This window comes from Canis aureus, chromosome 3 (genome assembly GCF_053574225.1).
Source record: "Canis aureus isolate CA01 chromosome 3, VMU_Caureus_v.1.0, whole genome shotgun sequence".
NCBI classification, from domain to species: domain Eukaryota; kingdom Metazoa; phylum Chordata; class Mammalia; order Carnivora; family Canidae; genus Canis; species Canis aureus.
In genome coordinates, this window is record NC_135613.1 from 10,828,696 (window position 1) to 10,849,306 (window position 20,611).

At 34.4% G+C, this 20,611-nt stretch overlaps 1 protein-coding gene across 17 annotated transcripts in view; it reads left to right on the forward strand.

The window, feature by feature from the left end:
* The window catches only part of LOC144308469 (uncharacterized), a 329,585-nt gene that overhangs the window by 237,515 nt on the left and 71,459 nt on the right, over positions 1-20,611 (forward strand). For 5 of the 17 annotated variants that reach the window (XR_013374973.1, XR_013374968.1, XR_013374971.1 and 2 more), the window contains 3 exons: positions 1,169-1,236; positions 1,972-2,143; positions 2,401-4,189. Coding sequence is in view for 7 of the 17 variants with exons in the window: in XM_077889042.1 (XP_077745168.1) it covers positions 1,169-1,236; positions 1,972-2,135 (232 nt within the window). In the remaining 10 variants the exon portion in view is untranslated. The other 12 variants (XM_077889061.1, XM_077889006.1, XM_077889016.1 and 9 more) reach the window with 6 other exon arrangements.

A 20,611-nucleotide genomic window follows, 5' to 3' on the forward strand; every position in this document is an offset into this window, starting at 1 on the left:
AAAGAAAGGACAAAAACAAACACATACAAAAAGGTGACTGTTCATTAATGAAGGGATAAATTACCGATGGCTTCTTCATTCTCTTTAGTTCATTACCCCCCAAAAGAAACTATAATCCACGTGTTAATATTTCTTGTCTTCGTTTTCTTTTGTTTTAATATGATGCTCTTTATTTTTTTTTTAACTGTTGGTATTTGTAGAAGCCTCTGCCACTGCATTCCCCAAAGAGCTACTAGTTTCAACCCACTGGAGTTTATATTCCTTTAATTGTCTAGTGCAGGAACATTTCTGCTGTTTTTAAAAATATACCGCTCTGCAGGAATTAGAAGAATCCAAGGTTGTATCCAACTTCAAAGGTTTCCAAGTCATAATGATTTTAGCAAAAGTAGAAGATAGATCATGGAACAAGTCCCTGTTTGAAGATAAGCATCATAGGGACCTTTTTTCTTCCCTCTCTCCCCAACTTTGTACTTCTCCTGGCTCTGAATGCCCCTCGCTAACACAGTTTAATGATATGCAAATGAAATATGCATAAAACCATTCTACTGTATGATGATTAAACACTGGAGACATTAACAGCGGAGGCTTCACTCTTTGTAATAATCCTTCCCGACCATCCACTTTGATTGCGGAGTTATGGAAACCCATAGCAGTTGGCAGAGAGAGTGAAAGAGCAAGAAGGAAGGAAAGGTGCAGGGACACATCACCCATCTCGATGCTTCTCCCACTCCAGGAGAGGTTCCCCCCCTTTGTACTGCGTTCCTATTGCTGTCTTTTGTAATCCATCCATGCAGTCACACCAGAGCGATTAACGGGGAAAAAAAAAAAAAAAAAAAAACTCTTTTCTCTTAATGTTTCAAAGCTCATTAGCCAAACGATTATTCCTCATTAACAGCGAAAGCTCATTCATTAAAAGGAAGAATATGCCCAAAAGATGCCAGCGCGGTTAATCCTGAGTCCCGTACTGGGCTGTAAATCCCATACTACTTGTATATTCCATGCGAAAGGGACACGCGCCAATCCACATTTAAAAAAAAAGAAAGAAAGAAAGAAAAAGAAAACAGTTTGTGTGTTTTGTAAAATCCACAAGAGCAGCAATTAATATTCCCATAGAATGACTTTATTATTATTATTTTTTTTTTTTTTTGTCTCTCTCTTTTGTTTCCAGCGCCTGCCCCTGGCTCAGTGCCTGGTGCCAACAGAACACCTTTCAGGATCCACAGCAACGCAGACAACGTAAGTACCAGCCGTTTCCTGAAACCCCTTTTCAGATTTTTTTTTTAAACGACCACCTAAAACATAGAGACAAGCCTCTTCCCCCTTCTTTCCCCTTCTTCTCCCCTGCGTTATGCCACCAGGGTTTCCTAAGTAGCACCTTCCAAATCCCTCTGCCTTCAAGTTTGTGCATGTCTGTGTGGCATCCCTCCTCCTCCTTCACTCCCATAGTGGATCTTGTAAAAGGGCTTCAGATCGGCCCCATTCATCTCCCTGGTGATAGCAGTGAATGTAGATAAATCTCTGACTGCCTGCTTGCTGCTGGAGTATGATTTTTATTTTGTCTTCTGTGTATACCTGGGTCAAAAAGTGGGATTGTATGCACACACATACATGCACATACACACATTTCCCTCTCTCTCCTTCTCTGTCCTCCTCTCCTTTTCCTCACACATGCATACATCCCACAGTATGTGTATATATGCATAAACATACACACCTATATACATACCCATACCTATAACACAAAAATATATACATATCTAAATGTTTAATTTGTCTGAAAATAATGTGTATTTATATACACATACAGCCTTACAAGTGTGTCTATATCCAATCGATAGGTGCCTATCTTTCAATTTATACCCATCTATGTCTCCATTTAAATATTCCCTCTCTTCTCCCAGCAGATGCTGTGTGCAATTGCAATCCAGGATTGTATAAGCAGTATTCTTTCCTTATGATTTCTATTTGTAGATCTTTATGCTCCCTTCTCTGCCTTCTTCCGAGCTGTAGAATTGGCATCTTTCCCTGAGGTTTTCCGAATGGCAAGTGGCACCGGCTGTGGCATGTATTCATGCCGCTTCCTATGGCATTTCTCTTCCGATGTCTGCTTTTTCTCTTTGTTTGTTGTTGACTAGGCTGAATGGTGAGTTTTTTTTTTTTTAAGTTAATTATAAACGAAGTTGAATAGCAAACAAACCAACAGCTTGCCCAAAAAGAAAAAAAAAAAAAAAAAGAAAGAAAGAAAAAGAAATAGCCCCACACAAGCGCCTTCTGCTGCAACAGATGCCCAGATCACCCCTGGCATGGGCAAATGGGCACCCGATTTTGGTGGTTGTTAATTTTTTCTGTTTGTTGCTGTATTTGTTGTTTGTTTTCCTTGTTTCCTTTTGATTTTTCAAGGAGTCCAAGATCCTGGCCTCTGCTTGGAACGGAACAGTGTCATGGCGGAGACGACGGCCTTTGTCTTGCTGGGTGTGAAAGCATCCGCTGTGCTGGCTCCACTGCGGCAGAATCAAGTTTAAAGGAAGAAAGTGATTAAAGTCAGCTTTGTGCCTCTTTGGTGTGGAAGACCCCCAAACCCCAAGTAGCCGAGTCCCTGGGTCCGAGGAAGGGCTCATAGTTGGAGCAGCCTAGGCTGTAATCCTGGCACTTGCGCCTTCGGTTGCTGCTTTCTGTTCGCTCCTGGGGGTCTGGATAATCTCCCTTGGCTTTACCGCACTGCCTGGCCCGCATACAGGGCCCTCGTAACATATACCCGCTGCTGCTATCGCACGAAACTGTGGCGTTGCCCCTGAATGGATGGCACTGTGCCAACTCTTCTGCCATCCGCCCTTGCAGCTTTTTTCTTTCCTCCCTCCCTCCCCTTCTTCTCCTCCTCCTCCCGTCGACTTGACGTTAATTAACACACGGGTTAATTGATTTTAAAAGCCGAAGAATTACAGTTAACTTTTCCCACAGGGTACAGACGCCAGCCGCTTGGCACACTCTGCCTTTCGCACTGGTGCAGGGGGGCAGGGAAAGCCCGCAGCAAAACTGGCAACTGCTGAGGGAACGTTGCCTGCTTATTGGAGTAGAGCCGATAGAAGTCGACATGGTACTGCCTCATCCTTACAGTATATATAGACATTCTATATTTTGTTAAATAATCAAAGCACACCCTGTCTTTCTTCTCCCTCCATCTTTCAAAACAGGAAAACCCTTCAGAAGTTCTTGGGGGGGTGGGGGGAATCCCTCCCCTAGCCCATTTATCTCATCCTTAATATGCTTTTTTTCCAATAAGAAGAAAATCCTTGAAGCCTCTTTTCACTTACAAGGAGGAAGGCTACCCTTTCCCTAAATATCACCCCTAAAGAAAAAAAATTTTTTAAGGAAAAAGTTCCATAAAGTTTCTTACTCTGTATTTAGTGTTTTAATTTGTTCTCATTCCTCTTGACTCAGATGAGTTATTTATGATGGAAGATTTCACCAGGAAAGTAGGTACATTGTAATTAAGAACAAAATTCATGTGAAAGCTCTTTTTGTTTGTATGTTTGTAGATTTTTGCTTTCTGTCCCCTTCACCCCTTCCCCTGTAGAAAATGAAAGCAGTTGATACTGTAGTTGGGAAGGAGACAGGCGAAGCTGGAAACGATGCTTTCACCTTTTCATGCTTTCATTTTATTTCATTTTGTTTTTTAAAAGCATGCAGCAAGTGAAGCGACAAGAGGAATCCATTATGCAAATCATGTCACTTTGCATAATGTCTCATGACTGGAATATGCAAATGAGCTGTATAATTTATGAGTGCCAGTGTCTGTCTAAAAGTGTTTCACATAATTTACAAAGTGAGTCTGAAAGACATGGGGAAAGCAGCTCTTCCAACCCCACTGCCAAGGAAGCTCTGTATATTTTCCTATAAGTGCTCCCTGGTAATATTGTCAAGTGCTATTTAAAAGAAATTAAGGTTCCAAATATTCATGAAAGACAAAGCTTTTCCTCTCAGTCTCTTCACCCAAATTCTTTGCCTAAAAATTTACAAGAAACTAAAAGACTCTAAAGTATTAATTTTTGTATTCAATTGGAAAAAAAAGTTTGAACCCAACTTGCTATTTGTGTATGGATTTTCCTTTCTAAAGCAAGGTATGTCTTAGAGAAGCAGACACCTTATCTATTTGTCTGGATATTTGAAGACAATAAAATGGGATTTCTCATTTTGGTTGGTTTTGTGTGCCCTGCTATGTGCAACATTTTATACATTATATTTTCTTGGATGTGTAAGATATTTAATATGGAAGTCAGATGCTTTTAAAATTCCTCTGGAGGTATATAATTCTGCTTTCAGAGATGTCTTCAAAAGAGAAATGCCATTCATTAACTAGGTTTAAGTTCACTAAGTCAGCTTACTTGGCTGATCCTTGTCTTAATTTGGTAACTTTTTTGAGTCAATGATTTTGAGCCCTTTAAGAAACCTTAACATTTTTGATAATCTGCCCTAAACTGCCCTTATATTTTTCATTTCAATCATAGTAAATTCTGTGAGAGAAACATACAGGGCGCCATGAAAATGTAAACCAGGAGGAACTGATCATGTCAGAAAAGGCTTCCTGAAGAAAGTGACTTCAAGGTGAATGCTGAAAATTGAAGAGAAATTAGACAAAAAGAGGGAGAAAATATTTTCCATGTAGAGAAATATATTCAGTAAACTTTAAGACAACAAGAAATTTGGCTGCTTGGAAGAACTAAAAACCTCTGTGGCCAGAGTATAGACAGTGGGTCATTGAATCATACTAGGAGCAGATTAGAAGGTAAGCATATGGAGAAATAACATTCATTATCTGCATTTATTTGCTGGTACATGGTCTCTTCTGTCATTATTAAGTGTATATACATGTACTTTGTTGTGTTCATATTGAAAAGTACTTACTACCATAACTTTTATAAAATACTTTTTTATTTTTCAGATTCATGTATTGAACCATCAGATTTCTTTTTTTTTTAATATTTTATTTATTCATGAGAGCCACAGAGAGAGAGAGAGAGAGAGAGAGAGGCAGAGACATAGGCAGAGAGAGAAGCAGACTCCACACAGGAAGCCCGATGTGGGACTTGATCCCGGGACTCCGGGATCACACCCTAAGCCAAAGGCAAACGCTCAACCACTGAGCCACCTAGGCATCCCAAACCATCAGATTTCTGAATCCAATCTATGTGACCTATTCTTTCTTTTTTTTTTTTTTTTTTTTTTTTTTTTTTTTTTTTTTTTTTTTTTTTGACCTATTCTTTCTTTGTGAAGTTTTATTTTTAAAAAGTTAATGGCCATTCAGGAAAATAAAACTAAGAGGAATGTTCCACCTTCCAAGAGTAAAATACAGATTCTTTTCGAAAATACTTGGAAGATTCACAAAAATAGATTACTTTCTGGCCTTAAAAAAATTAAAGTATTGAGGTAAGACAAAATATATTCTCTGACTACAAACTGAACTAAACATCAATAACAAGAATGTGGGAAGTTAAGCAGTCACAGTGAAATTAGAAAATATTTTGAATTAAATGACAATGAAAATGCACTATGTAAGATAAAGCTAAAGAAGTACCTACAGAGAAATCAGATTTAATGCCTTATTTTAGAAACCAAAAGTTTTGAATCAATAATGTCTTAAGAAAACAAAGTCAAAACAGAAGAAAGTAAGAAAATAATAAAGATAAAAGCATAAACCAATGAAACTGAAAACCGTGGGGAAAATCACTATGCCAAAAAGTTGGTTCTTTGCAAAACATACTAAAATTGATAAACATCTAGGCAGACTGAACAAGAAAAAAAGTGAGAAGACACAAATTATCACAACTAAGAAAGAACAGTACTAAAGATCTGACAGATACTATATGAATAATAAGAGATAAGTAAATAACTGTCAATAAAAATGATAACCTAAATGAAATGGAAAAATTCATTGAACAACTACAAAAATTCAGTGAAGATGAAATAACTGGCATAGTTTTATTTTATTTATTTTTATATTTTTTAAGAGTGTATTTATTTATTCATGAGAGACGCAGAGAGACAAAGACATAGGCAGAGGGAGAAGCAGTCTCCCGGAGAGCCTGATGCAAGACTCAATCCCCAGACTCCAGGATCACGAACTGAGCTAAAGACAGATGCTCAACCACTGAGCCACCCAGGCACCCCAGCCTGCATGGTTTTATGTCTATTAAAGAAGTTGATGTGTAGTTAAAATACCTTCCTTTTCTTTAAAACACTCAGCACAGATGGCATCACTGGCATGTTCGACCAACATTTAAGGAAGAAATCATGCCAGTCCTAAACAATTTCTTTTAGGAAATAGAAAATGAAGGAATACTTTCCCACACATTTTATGAGGTCAGCATTTTGTTGATACCAAAATCAGTGGCATTGTAAGAGCAGAGAACTACAGACCAGTAACTCTTATAAACACAAAAAAATCCATAATAAAATATTAACAAATTGAGTTGAATAATATGTAAACAGAATGATACATCATGACCAAATCAGGTTTATTCCAAGAATAAAAGGTTGGTTCAACATTCTAAAATCAGTATGATTCACCATATCACTATATTTTTTAAATCATCAATTCAATGTATTTGATGAGGAGGGAAAGCCACAGTATTAAAACAGTGTGATAGTGATGGTAGGTTAGACTGAAAGATTAATGCAACAAAATAGAAAGCCCAAAAATAGACAAAAATTTTTGACAAAGGGTCAAAGACAATCCAATGGAAAGAGAATACTCTTTTTAATACATAATGCCAGAAACAAGTAAATAAATACCTTTATCTATATTTTACTATATACAAATACTAATTTTAAACTGCTAATAAAATAAAAATCTAACACTCTCAAGTTCTTGAAGAAAATATAAAATCTTTGTGACCTGAGGCTTAGTAAAAGATTTTATATATGAGGGAAAGAAACCTGAACCATAAATGAAAAAGATAAGTTGGACTTCAGGAAAGTTGACAATTTCTGCTATTTGAATAACATTGTTAAACGAGTGAAACAATAAGCTACAGACTTGAACAAAATATTTAGACCCAGAATAAGGAAAAAAATGAATCTAAACCAAACCAAAATGATACAGAAGATAGAATTAGTAGATGAAGACAGCTGTCATAAGTGGATTTCATATATTCACAAAGTTAGAAATCAGGAATATATTAAATAGGCACATTAAAGATAAAAAATACTCTACTTGAACCTATAAAACTAAACTACCTAAAACTACCTAAAACTAAAACTAAAAACTCAACTACCTAAAACTACCTAAACCTAAAACTAAAAACCTAAAACTACCATGTCTGGGATGAAGAATATCATGTCAGGAAGTGATTTACAGATTAGATATTTCAGAAGAAAAGATGAGTCAACTTCAAGACTTATAAAAAGAAACTATCCAAAATGACACATGGAAAGAAAAATAACAAAAAAATAATTACCAAAGCTTCTATGAGTTGTGGGGTAACTTTGTGTGGCCTAATTTTTGTGTAATTTTTGGAATCCTGTGAAGGATAAATTCAGGAGTACAAAAATAAATCCAAGAAATAGTTGAAATTTTTCCAAATTTGGTGAAAATTATAAACCCAACAGGTCCAACTGTCTCAACAAGATCCATACACAAGAAAGAAAAGAAAAGAAAAGAAAAGAAAAGAAAAGAAAAGAAAAGAAAAGAGAAAGAAAAGAAAAGAAAAGAAAAGAAAAGAAAAGAAAAGAAAAGAAAACTACACTAAAGCACATCATACTCAAATTGCTTAAAATCAGTATGAAGTAGAACAATTTAAAAGCATCTAAAGAAAAGAAGACACATTATGTATAGAGAAACAAAGATAAAAATGACAGCAGATTTCTCTTTGGAATCAATGCAAGCCAGAAGACAGTGGAGAAACATCTTTAGAGTATTGAAAGAAAAAATAAAGTTAAACTGAAATTCTATAAACAGAAAAAGTACATTTCAAAGATGAAATACAGACTTTTTCAGATGTACAAAAACTGAAAGAATTTATCATTAGCAGACCTGCACAACAAAAACTGTTAAAGGAAACTTCAGACAAATGGAAAATTATACCACATAATGAAAAGCCTTGAAAATGGCAATTATATTAAATTTTTTAAAAATTATTAAATATGTTTAAAGGTAATTGATTATTTGAAACAAAAATAATAGCAATGTACTGTTTTTATAACACAAAAAGTGAAATCCATGATAAGAGTAGCACAAAAGCTATTGAATAAAATGGAAAAATGAAAGAATTATTATAAAGTTCTTATACTGTATACAAAGTGGTATAATATCATTCGAAGTTAGACTGATAAAGTTGTATACTATAAACTTTCTTAATTTAAAAATAGCTATAGTTAATAAGCAACAAAAGAGAATGGAGTTCTCAAAAAATGCTCGATTCCAAACATATAGCAAGATAATAGACTTAAATGTCATCTTCAGTAATCACATTAAATGTAAATGGCCTAACTACACTAATTAAAGGACAGAGATTGCTAGATTATGTAGAAAACAGCAAGACCCAAATATATGCTACCTACAACAAAACGACTTAAATATAAATATTCAAATGGTTTAGAAGTTAAAGGATGGGAATAGATATACCATATTAACACTAATCAAATGAAAGTTGGAATATATATATATTAACATAAGGTAGTATATTTCATTGTTTATAGACCCTAGAAAGATGAAGTCAGCCACTACTGTATTCTTTTGCTTTCTTTAGTGACAATTAGACCTTAACTTCTCTTTCAATCCATGGATTCTGGATCTGAGAACTGTCTCTGGTCTGGAAATAGCAAGGGATTATGACTTTCCATTGAAGTGGCCAACTTTTATCTCTCTGTTCATTCAATCTTGATCTTTTTTTGAATATGTGTTATGAAATACCTCTAGTGTTTTATCTTGCCTCTAGTAATATGTTCTATGAGATATGTCCATAAACCCCTGTGGATCAGGCACCCTCTGGTTGCTATTTGAAACTTGCTTCCAAATCCTTCCAGGGAACATAGTATAAGCTGTATTTTATGTATAATGTCCACTCCAGCATACCCATTTCTCTGAGGCTTTTACTGCTTTCTGAATAGTTTATTACACCATTTATCAAATCTCTAAAATGGGCCATCATTCTTTCACTTTTCCAAGAACCACCCCGTCAGTGTATTAAAAACTGACTCCAAGAATCCATGTCAGGGCATTAAATCTGAGTCATGGAAAAGATCCCCCATTAAGCAATTTATATTCCAATTCTCTGGTCCAGCACCCTCAAGATTCCAGGCATATTCTGACAGTTCCTACACTGCATATTAGCCAGGTGCATCTACTCTCTTTTGGCAATAAATCTCTCTCCTCCCTCAGCAAGCCCAAGATTTCTCCAGTGGGGCCATTCTGAGATTTGACACTCATTCCTCTGGTGCCCAGGAAGTGAAATGAAGTCAGGTTCTGAAAAATAAAAGCATTATAAAGCACCTGCTTCATTTGAAACCTGTGTGGTCATCAAATAAGATAGAGTCCCTATCCCCTAACAAGTGGAAGTGGTTCTCTTTCTTGGGCCCAAAGATGTTGAAGATAGTCTGAGTGCTCAAAATTCTCAACTGCATCAGTCTTAATATCCCCACATCAGGGCTCAGAGTCCTACCTCTCCAATAGGGCCCTGACATTGGCATAGAAGACTTGACTGGGTGAGAAATCAGCCTTCTCTTTAGCTCTGCAACCCTTATAATTAAGTTGCATTGCTAATCTTAAGTCACGTTTGCCCTTTGATTTGTATTCTTTACTTTAAATTGGTACTTAACTGACCTAAGTCTGTCATTCTTTTTTTTTTTTTTTTTTCTTGGTAAATCACTGGTGTTCAGCCATAACCACCCAGTTCCACAGTCCTAGTAATTTCTTCATTGCTCTGAAATGCCAGATAAATTACACAAGCTGGTACACTTCTTTATCACATCTCATTCACCATGGGTAAGAAATCTTAACCTTTGCACTACTACAGCCTGTCAGACTCTATGCTTCTAACTCTCAGTCCTGGTAACAACTATCCTAGATAGAGTTCCCTAAAGGCAGAGCCCTCATGGCATCTGGAATAGCCCAGTAGCCAATAAATATATAAAAGTGTGTTCATTAGTTGTGGAAATCAAACCAATGAGATACCACGTGTGTTTGATAAAAATGTATACTCTGCAGCTGTTAGGTATAGATTTCTAATTGGTTCATTTGATATTTGTTCACATCTATATCTTTTCTGACTTCTTGTTCTGTCAATTACTGAAAAAGTGTTAAAATCTTCAATTATGATTTGGTACTTTTTAATTTTTCTTTATTTCTGTCATTTTTGTTTCATATACTTTTTTACTATTAGATGCTTACATGTTTAAGACTGTGGTACATTCTTAATAAATTAAACATTTTATCATTATGAAATGTTTTTCTTTGTCTCTGGCAGCACTCCTTGTTTTGAAGTTTACTTTGTCTGATATTAATATTAATTGATTAATCATGTTTCCATAATATATCTTGTTTCACTAGAGCATAGTTCTTAGTAATGCATACTTAGGTGGTAAATTTACTAGGAGAAGCTGGTAATTAGATAACCTAAAAATCAAGGCATTAGTTTTGTTTGGGAGAGGTTGAGTGTTAAGCAAGGATGATAATTGGAACATAGCACTTAGGATGTTTTTCTGTCCCTAACAAGACTGTATATTTTTTTCACAATTGAGTAGTGGTAACACAGATACCTGCTTTATATAATTCACTAAGCATATAATTATATATCATACACTGCCATATGTTTTATACTTAACAGTGAAAAAAGTTAGAAGCCAAAAAGAATGTTCATTATGTCATGCATATAAAAAAGTTTACAAACAAATTAGCCACATGCTTTGTTACAAAGGAAATTTCAATAAATGTCAAAAACCTGATATTATTCAGATTGTGTTTTCTCAGCAACACACAATCACATTCAGAATCAACCATAAAAAGTAATTTTTAAGACCCCATGTGAATAGAATGTATAATTCAAGTAATGGATTATAAACCACAGCGTTAAATAAATATCTGTGAAACTACACTGATGTAAAAAAATTGAATAGGGCAAAAGGACAGCTCTTCTTTCTAGCAAAATTCCAATAAATAAATGCAGAAATAATAATGGAGATAGAAAATCACTATTTGGCAAATATTCCAATAAATAAATGCAGAAATAATAATGGAGATAGAAAATCACTATTTGGCAAATATTAGAGAAATAATTATTGCGGTAAATATCTAGATGCTAAAATTGCTGGATAGAAGTATAACAAGAAAGAGACTATTTATCTTTTACTTGCTTCTTTATCCCAACTCAAAGTATCTCCCCTGTAAGATATGAATTAATTACAAAGGGAAAAATATGATTTTACTGTGGAGAATCCTGGCATAAACCACCTTAAGGACTTATTTTTGCTTGGCTGTTAACACCCAAATTATTTTTAGGGGTATATTTCACATTTAACTGTTTTCTTTAGTGTTAAGGATCTTGGAGGACAGACCCATTTAATCTAACAGTACTTATTTGTATTGTTGGAACATGGTTTGGATTAAGAATTAATTTAGCCTTCCAAAATTGCTTTTTTTGTGCTAAACTGTGAATAATGTTATGTGCCCTGCCTGAAACTAAGTAATATTTTATTGTTCTTTTTCATAATACAAATGATGTTTGCCTAAAACAGACCTTAAATCCATTTCCACTTCCAAAGAATTTTGAGAATTATGTTTGGCAGCAAAACTTAAATCAAGGAATAAATTTATACTACTTTTTCTTCTTCGTATAGTAAATCACTTTTAACCTCTTCCTTTAGTGGTTGTGGGATATTGCAGTACAATGCTGAGATCATCTCAGTGTGTTCCCCAAATACCCAGCTTCCTAGCCAGGCACACCGCCTAAGGGTTCAATAAGTAGGTTAATTCTTCCTTCAGGGTTGGCCTGAGGGTTAAAGTTCCTGATGAACTGAGTGGAACCTGCATACCAGAAGAAGGTGAGTAGCTAAAGTATATGCAATGCTGGGGAAGAAAACCACTCATGTACAGCTGAGGTCACAAGATGATCTTTATCCTACTTCATGTAGTTCATCTATTTCTGTTTTATTGTTAATTCTTTGACTTTGGCTTATTTTACAGCCCTATTATAGCCAAGCTCTTTCAACATCTGACAAATGATTATTATGAAAACATCTTGCAGTATTTTAACACATTTGTTTTAGTGGAAGTTCTAAATCCTATTTATTTTTGTGTTTTCATTTATTCCAAATCTTTTCCTATTTTACCTTTTTATAAATAAGATGAATTAAGGAAAGAAAAATCATGATGATGTGTAAAAGTTTAATTTTACTTGATTAAATATTTTTTCTGACATCTCAATAATAATAATAATAATACATGCTGGTATTTTTTATGCTTTTGTTAGCCATTATCCCCATTTTTAACAGACTTTACATTTTACTAGAGAAAAAAAAGCAAACTCCCTGATTTTAATTAACTTGCCTAAAATCATGCAGCAGGTAACAGCAGAATAAGAGTTAATAGCTACATAATAGTTTTAAACTCCGGTCTCTCTGGCTCCTAAGGCAAAACTTTTTCTTCCATGCCAGTACTTTTCAATCTGGGAATCCTAAAAGTTTGGAGTGTCCCCAAATGTCATCTTATGACAAGTTTTTCATTCTTTCAACACATTTACTGAGTGCTTATGTGTTGGATGCTATTCTAGGCATTTGAAATACGTTATGGAGGAGAAAAAGAAAATGTTGCTGCCCTAATGAGCTTACATTCTCATGGGGATGGAGGACATAGACAAAGAACAAAGAGGTAAAATATATATGCTAAAAGGTGATAAGTACTTAAAGAAAAAAAGAAAATTCTGACAGTTTTAAATTGTGCTTCCATCTTATTGATTATAAATATTTAATATAATGATATGAATAATCTTAATGACATCCTAACAAAGTACTGACTTGTGATTTCAGAACAATTATGTATATTGGTGTTTTCTCTCACATTTTTGGCTAGTGAATGCAAAGAAATGTCATGGTGCAATTCAAAAGTGAATTTGTCATAATGGTTCAAAAAGGATTGATTCATAACAGCATGGCAGTAAAGCTTTGCACCATGAATCCAAAATTGCAGCACTTGGTTCCATATTGAATTTGTGTTACTGTCGTTATTACAAAAGCCCTTTGTGCCTCTTTGAAATAATTCTGGGGTGTTCAATACCCTGTTCTAAATTCCATCAGAGTATTTAGTGTAGATTTAAATAACAGGAATCTTTAAATGTATTCTCAAAAGATATCTCTACAATGTTAATAATATGCCTCATTAAAATAGGCACTCAAAAATGTCATAAACAGGAATTAAGTATATATCAGATCATACTATACTATCAAGCAAAGCCTTTAAATTCTGAAAAAAAATAAGTTTAGCTTATATATATGTTAAAGTACTGAAATATTTAGCATGAAACTCAGTGAACAGTAAGGCCACTTTATACAGTATGCTTACATGAAAAGGCAATATCTATATTGGTAACATTAAAATTTAAAAATACAGAAAAATGTTAAATATAGAATCAGTCCTGAAGAAACTTCACTCTATATTAAACCCAACATTAGCAATTTAGTTTTAGTAAAACAAATTAATTTCTTATTATGTTTATTTAAATATTATTTTCTGTTCTTAATTTATAAATTTTAGTTTTATACTTATAGGAGCTTAAGAAAATGCATTATATCTAATATTATATTTATACATATGTAAGCATATAATATTAAGATTCTGTGGGATTATATTTTAAGAGGTTTGCATATTTCTTACATTTGAGAAACACTGCGCCATGCAGCACTGTCTCCTCAATAAAACTTAGATAAACAATGACTTTCTTTGAACATTTTTAATGCACCAGCCAAACTCTCTTTGACTTCCTCATTACTGTCTGATAGGCTACTGTCTTTTGTAAGAAATATAGTCTACACCCTTCCCAGTTCCCATTTGTAATGCTATGAGCAATTAGTAGTGATTCAGGTTGCTGATCAGATTCAAACTGTTTTCATTCAGAAATTACAGTTTGGTTGGGAAATTTTTACACATAGTAACTCTTACTGTATACATCCTTATCGTAGAAATTCCAGTGATTCTATCCTTTATTGTGTTTTCATGTTAACATTTTTACGATTCTAAATTCCTAAATTTCTGAATTTAGGTTATTAAGAGACTTCACTGAAGTAGAATTAACATGTGCATTAACCCAATGTTTGTTATTATATTTCCCTTAAATAGTCCTATTCTTTTAAATATTAAGAAAAGGAAAATATATTCTCTTTCATAGTTACCAGGTATTCGCTACTTCTGGTTCTCATAATTTCTTTCTATATATATGTTTCCATCTAAGTTTCCTTAACCTGAAGAGTTTCTTTTAGAATTTCTTATAGTACTGCTCTGCTGACAACAGGTTTCTCAATTTTTGTTTTTCTAAAAATGTATTTATTTTGCTTTTATTTTTTTAAGGTAATTTTCTCAGATATAGAATTCTCATTTGAGAGTTCCCACTGTCCCCTCCCCCACAGCACTTTAAAGATGTTGTTCCTTGGGACACGTGGGTGGCTTAGTGGTTGAGCATCTGCCTTCAGCTCAGGGCATGATCCCAGAGTCCCAAGATCAAGTCCCATATCGGGCTCCTTGCATGGAACCTGCTTCTCCTGTCTCCCCCCCACCCCCACCCCACAGCCTCTCTCTGTGTCTCATGAATAAGTAAATAAAGTATTAAAATATTAAAAAATAAAAATTAAAAAAAAAAAAAGATGTTCCATTCTCTCCCACCCTCCATTGTTTCTGATGAGAAGTTGGTTGTAATATATATCATTTCCCCCTGTTTGTAATGGAGGTTTTTTCCCCAGTGGTTGCTTTTCTCTTTTTCTGTGTTTTCCATCATTTGATAAGTATGTGCCTAAGCATGGTTTTCTAGGTGTTTATCTTGATTGGAATTCATTGATTGTCTTGGATCTGTAAGTTTATGGTTTTTTAGCAGTTTAGGAAAAATTTTGACATTATTTTCTGAAATATTTTTTCTGCCCAATTTTCTTTCTCCCTGTGAGTACAATTAAATATAATTTAAATCATTTAAATATGGTCCCACAGGTCATTGAGTCTTTGTACAATTTTTTGGAATATTTTCTATTATCTATCTTCAAACTTACTATCTTCTTTATTTGACTATAATCAGTTCTCATCCAGTAAAATTTTCGTTTTAGATACTGTATGTTTTATTTCTAAAATTTCTATTTGATTCTTTCCCTTTTTTTTATACGTTATATTTTTCTGTTGAGATTCTCCTATATGTTCAAGTTAATCATATTTTTTCCTTTAATCCCTTGAACATATTTATCCTAGCTGTTTTAAAATTCTTCTAATTATAACATCTGGGTCATTTTAGTATTGGTTTTTGTTAACTGTTTTTCTCTTGAATGTGGACCATATTTACTTGTTTCTTTATGTTTAGTATTTTTTTATTGTACCCTTGTAGCAACTATGGATAGCCTCATCTAAGTAGTGTTGATTGTGTTCTAGCAAGCAATTCAAGTGGTTCAGCTCAAACATCAAACTCTTCCCTGAGCTAAATCTTCATTTCTTTCCAACCTTCCAGCTGTTGCTTTCTGCCAGGCCCTCTGCACATACATTAATCAAGATCAGCCAAGGATTTAAAGGAGTTGGTATGTGGATTTTCCTCTTCCAACTCCTTAGCTTCCCCTTTTCTGAGATTTTTCTTTTATTTTCTAGCCACGCCCATAGGCCCAAACTCTTCCCTCAGAATCCTCAAATCAGTTAGGACTACAGTTTTCTGATTTAGTTCCAACTGCTACATGCATTGCAGACTGAGATGTGCCTTTATGTGAAAAGCCACATAAATGCATTGATTTACTTCATGTGTCAACTCCCTTCCAGTTTCTACCTGCCTTGAAATTCTCTCAGGTACATTCATTCAAACAACTTTTTTTTTTTTAAATTTTTATTTATTTATGATAGTCACACAGAGAGAGAGAGGCAGAGACACAGGCAGAGGGAGAAGTAGGCTCCATGCACCGGGAGCCCGATGTGGGATTCGATCCTGGGTCTCCAGGATCGCGCCCTGGGCCAAAGACAGGCGCTAAACCGCTGCGTCACCCAGGGATCCCTCAAACAACTTTTTATATTTTTCCCCATTATTTTTATCTGCTAGTAAGGTTAAGAAGGTTAACTTAATAAAAGCTACTATACCATTATTAAAAGTGTAACTTCTGTATCATATTCAAATTTGAAAAATAACTATACACAGAGAACACTCCTTGTTAATAGCATCTTCTTCTCATCTCATGAATGCAATAAAGATGTTTTCATAATTCACTGAGAATATTCATTATAGGTCTTATGTGTTTCTTTCCCCTAACCTATTCTCTTTTTCCTCAAACTTCCTTTTTTCCTTGTTTGGCTTTTTAATGTGTCAAAAGAGGACCTTTGTTCAAATCTCTTGTCCTTTCCATTTGTATTTGAGTGGAAAGTACTAAAAAGATCATTGAAAACTCCCTGTGCATAAGTGTAGGTTGCTTTCTTTTTCTTTTGGTATCACAAAGTTGCTTTCTTTTGTGGGTAAATAGTTCGTTTTATTGACTAATGACCAATGACTGGCCATTTATTTATTAAGATTTAAAAAACTGACATTTAGTATCCTAAGTATTTCTTAATCTTTTATTTATGATGGTTTTTCAGAAAGGATATTTCTAAGTTCTTGTTTTGAGAATATGGGCTTGCCCTCCAGTATTCTTGGAACCATGTTTGGGAGAGAAGCTAGTAAGGTCCACATTTACTACATAAAGTTTAGTTTAGTACATACCATAACTCACCATTTTTCAGCATGAAAATAGTCTTCAACCCAATGGTGGTTCCACATCAAAGTCCCACTGGTTGTGCCTCCTCAAAGTCTTCTCCATGGATAAGAGAGGGGAGGGTTGTTCAGATATATGGTTGACAAAGGCTATATGTAGATCTAACTGCTTCTTATTCAAACTTTTACCTAATACAAATAGTTTTCTACATTAGCTATACCCCCACATTCAGAAGTATCTAGGACCTATAATTTGTCTTTACGAGAGATATGAATTGACTTGTTTCTGAGCAGCATACCCTCCTGTTTTATGTTTCTATTTTCAAAGATTGATTGAGTCAGTTTCTATTTATCCACCTTTCTTCTGGCCTCTAAATGTTGTTTTCTCCTCTTATCTTTGGCTTTGTGAGTTTATTCCTTTTTTATCATTCTATTATGATTTTAGTGGAGTTTTCAGAGTGAGAAACCTAAGTTTATATGATCAAGCCACTATCTTTAACTATAAATTGGTTTTCTTTATCTATCTATCTTTGGGATTATTATGATAACTTACTATCTAATCTACTTGTCACTATTCTCCTAACTCTAATTCATTTTGACATTTACTTGGACCCCCCACTTTAAACTTCCAGTGGACAAAGACCCAGACTTGGGTTACTTGAGTTACTGTAGAATTTTTCTAAGGTCTAAAACTATGAATACTTTGTCATTAGTCAGAATATGGCAGGAGTTTTCTACTTTCATCCCTCACAGAACATTGTTTAACAATCAACAATCAACCACAGATGAGATTAACTTTGTGGGAGTCCAAGAGTCCACCAAGGAAGTTCCAGCACACTGTTGGAACAAAAAATCCAAGAATAAATTCACAGAAGAGGGTAAAAACAGTTTTACCTGTGTCACCTTGCCCCCCAAACAGCACAGCTCAGCACCAGGAGACATCGCTTGGCCACAAGTGTTTTCTCTCACAAAACAAGTCTTAACACATTTAAAAAGATTGAAATCATGCCAACCTTTACCTACAGTAGTATGAAACTAGAAATCAGTAATAGGAGGAAAGCTGTAAAATTCACAAATTTGTGGAAATTATACACTCTTGAACAACAAATGGGTTAAAGAAGAGATAAAAAGGGAGATAGAAAATATCCTAAAACAAATGAAAATAGAAAAACAACAAAACTAAGCAAAACATTTTGAAGAGGCAGGTTTATAGCAATAAATGACTACATTTAGAAAAAGATCTCAGAAAAGCAACTTAACCTTACACTTTAAGGAACTAGAGAAAGAAGAAGAACAAACTAAGCTCAAAGTTACAGAAGGAGGGAAATAGAAATTAGAGCAAAGATAAATGAAATAGACAATAGAAAAACAGTAGAAGGAATTAAACTAAGAGCTAGTTTTTTTAAAAGATAAAATTGACAAACTATTAGCTTGTCAAATAAATGAAATCAGAAATAGAAGAATAGATGAAGTCAGAAATGAAAGAGGAAATATTACACTGATAACCACAGAAATACAAAAGAGCCTAAGAGATTACTACAACCAATGGTAAGCCAACAAACTGGATAACCTAGAAGAAATGGATACATTCCTAGAAACATACAGTATTCTAAGACTGAATCAGGAAGAAAGAGGAAATTTAAACAGGCTAATTAATAAGGAGATTGAATCAGTAATCAAAAACTTCCCAAAATAGAAAAGTCCAGAATCAGATGGCAGCACTTATTAATTCTTCCAAACATTTGAAGAAGAATTAATGCCAATCCTTTTCACATTTTTCTAAAAAACTGAAGAGGAGGGAACACTTCCAAACTCATTATAAGCCAGCATTATTTTAATACTAAAACTAGTCAAGGATACTAGAAGGAAAGAAAACTATAAGCCAATATTCCTAATGAACATATATGCTAAATTTTCAACAAAATACTAGCAAACCAAATTCAAGAGCATTTTTTTTTAAGATTTTATTTATTTATTCATGAGAGACACAGAGACAGAGGCAGAGGGAGAAGTAGGCTCCATGCAGGGAGCCTGACATGGGATTCAATCCCAGGTCTCCAGGATATACACCCTGGGCTGAAGGCAGTGCTAAACCGCTGAGCCACCCAGGCTGCCCAAGAGCATATTTAAAATAGTCATTATACCATGATCCAATGGGACTTATCTCTGGGATGCGAGGATTCTTCAACATATGCAAATCAATAAATGTGATACATCACTTTAACAGAATAAAGTAAAAATCATGATTATCCTGATACCAAAAAAAATTTTTTAATGTAATATTCTTTCATGATAAAAACTCAACAAATTAAGTATAGAAGAAGTGTATCTCAATATAATAAAAGCCAAAACTAACTTCATACTCAATGAAGAAAAACTGAAAACTTTTCCTCTAAGATCAGAAACAAGACAAAGATGCTCACTCTTGCCTCTTCTACTCAACATAGTAGTGTAAGTCCCAACCTGAGCAATTAGGCAAGAAAAAGAAATTAAAGATATCAAAATTGGAAAGAAAGAAGTAAAATGTCCTTCTTTGCCAATGACATGATCTTAAAAATAGAAGACCCCAAAGACTCCAAGAAAAAAAAAAAAAAAAAACGTTAAAACTAATAAACAAATTTAGTAAAACTGCAGGATAGAAAAACAGCATGCAAAAATCAGTTGTTTCTATACACTAACAAACTATCTGAAAGAGAAATAAAATAAACACATTTAAAATAGCATCAGAAAGAATATAATATTTAGGAATAAATTTAACCAAGGAGGTGAAAGACCTGTACCCTGAAAAGACATTGATGCAAAAAGTTAAAGAAGTCACAAATAAAAGATAACCTGGGGGGATCCCTGGGTGGCTCAGTGGTTTGGCGCCTGCCTTTGGCCCAGGGTGTGATCCTGGAGTCCTGGGATCAAGTCCCATATTGGGTTCCCTGCATGGAGCCTGCTTCTCCCTCTGCCTGTGTCTCTGCCTCTCTCTCTCTCTCTCTCTGTCTCTCATGAATAAATAAAATCTTTAGGGGGAAAAAAAAAAAGATAACCCCATGTTCCAAGAATTGGAAAAATTAATTTGTTACAATGTCCATACTGCCCAAAAATGATTGACAGATTCAATGATTCCTATCAAAATTCCAATGACATTTCTCACAGTGGAATAAAAAATAGTCACAGTTTGTATGGAACCACAAAAGACCCTGAATAGCCAAAGAAATCTTGAGAAAGGACAAAGCTGGAGGTATCAGACCTCCTGATTTCACACTATATTACAAAGCCATAGTAATTTTTAAAATATGATACTGGCTTAAAAACACACATATATAAAAAAAAAAAAAAAAAAAAAAACACCCCGCACACATAGATCAATGGAACAGAATGTAGAACCCAGAAATTAACCCACATATATACAGTCAACTGATCTCTGGCAAGAGTACCAGGAACACAAAAGGCGAAAGAATAGTCTCTTCAATAAATAGTGTTGGGAAAACTAGATCACATACAAAAGAATGAAATTGGACCCAATCTTACACCATATGCAAAAATTAATGGAAAATGGATTAAACACTTAAACGTAAGACCAGAAAAACAAAATTAGAAGAAAACAGGAAAAAGGCTCCTGTGTTGGCATTGATGGTTTGGCTATGACACCAAAAGCATAGGCAACAACAGCAGCAATAAAAAAGTGAGAATACATCAAACTAAAAAGCTTCTGCACAGCA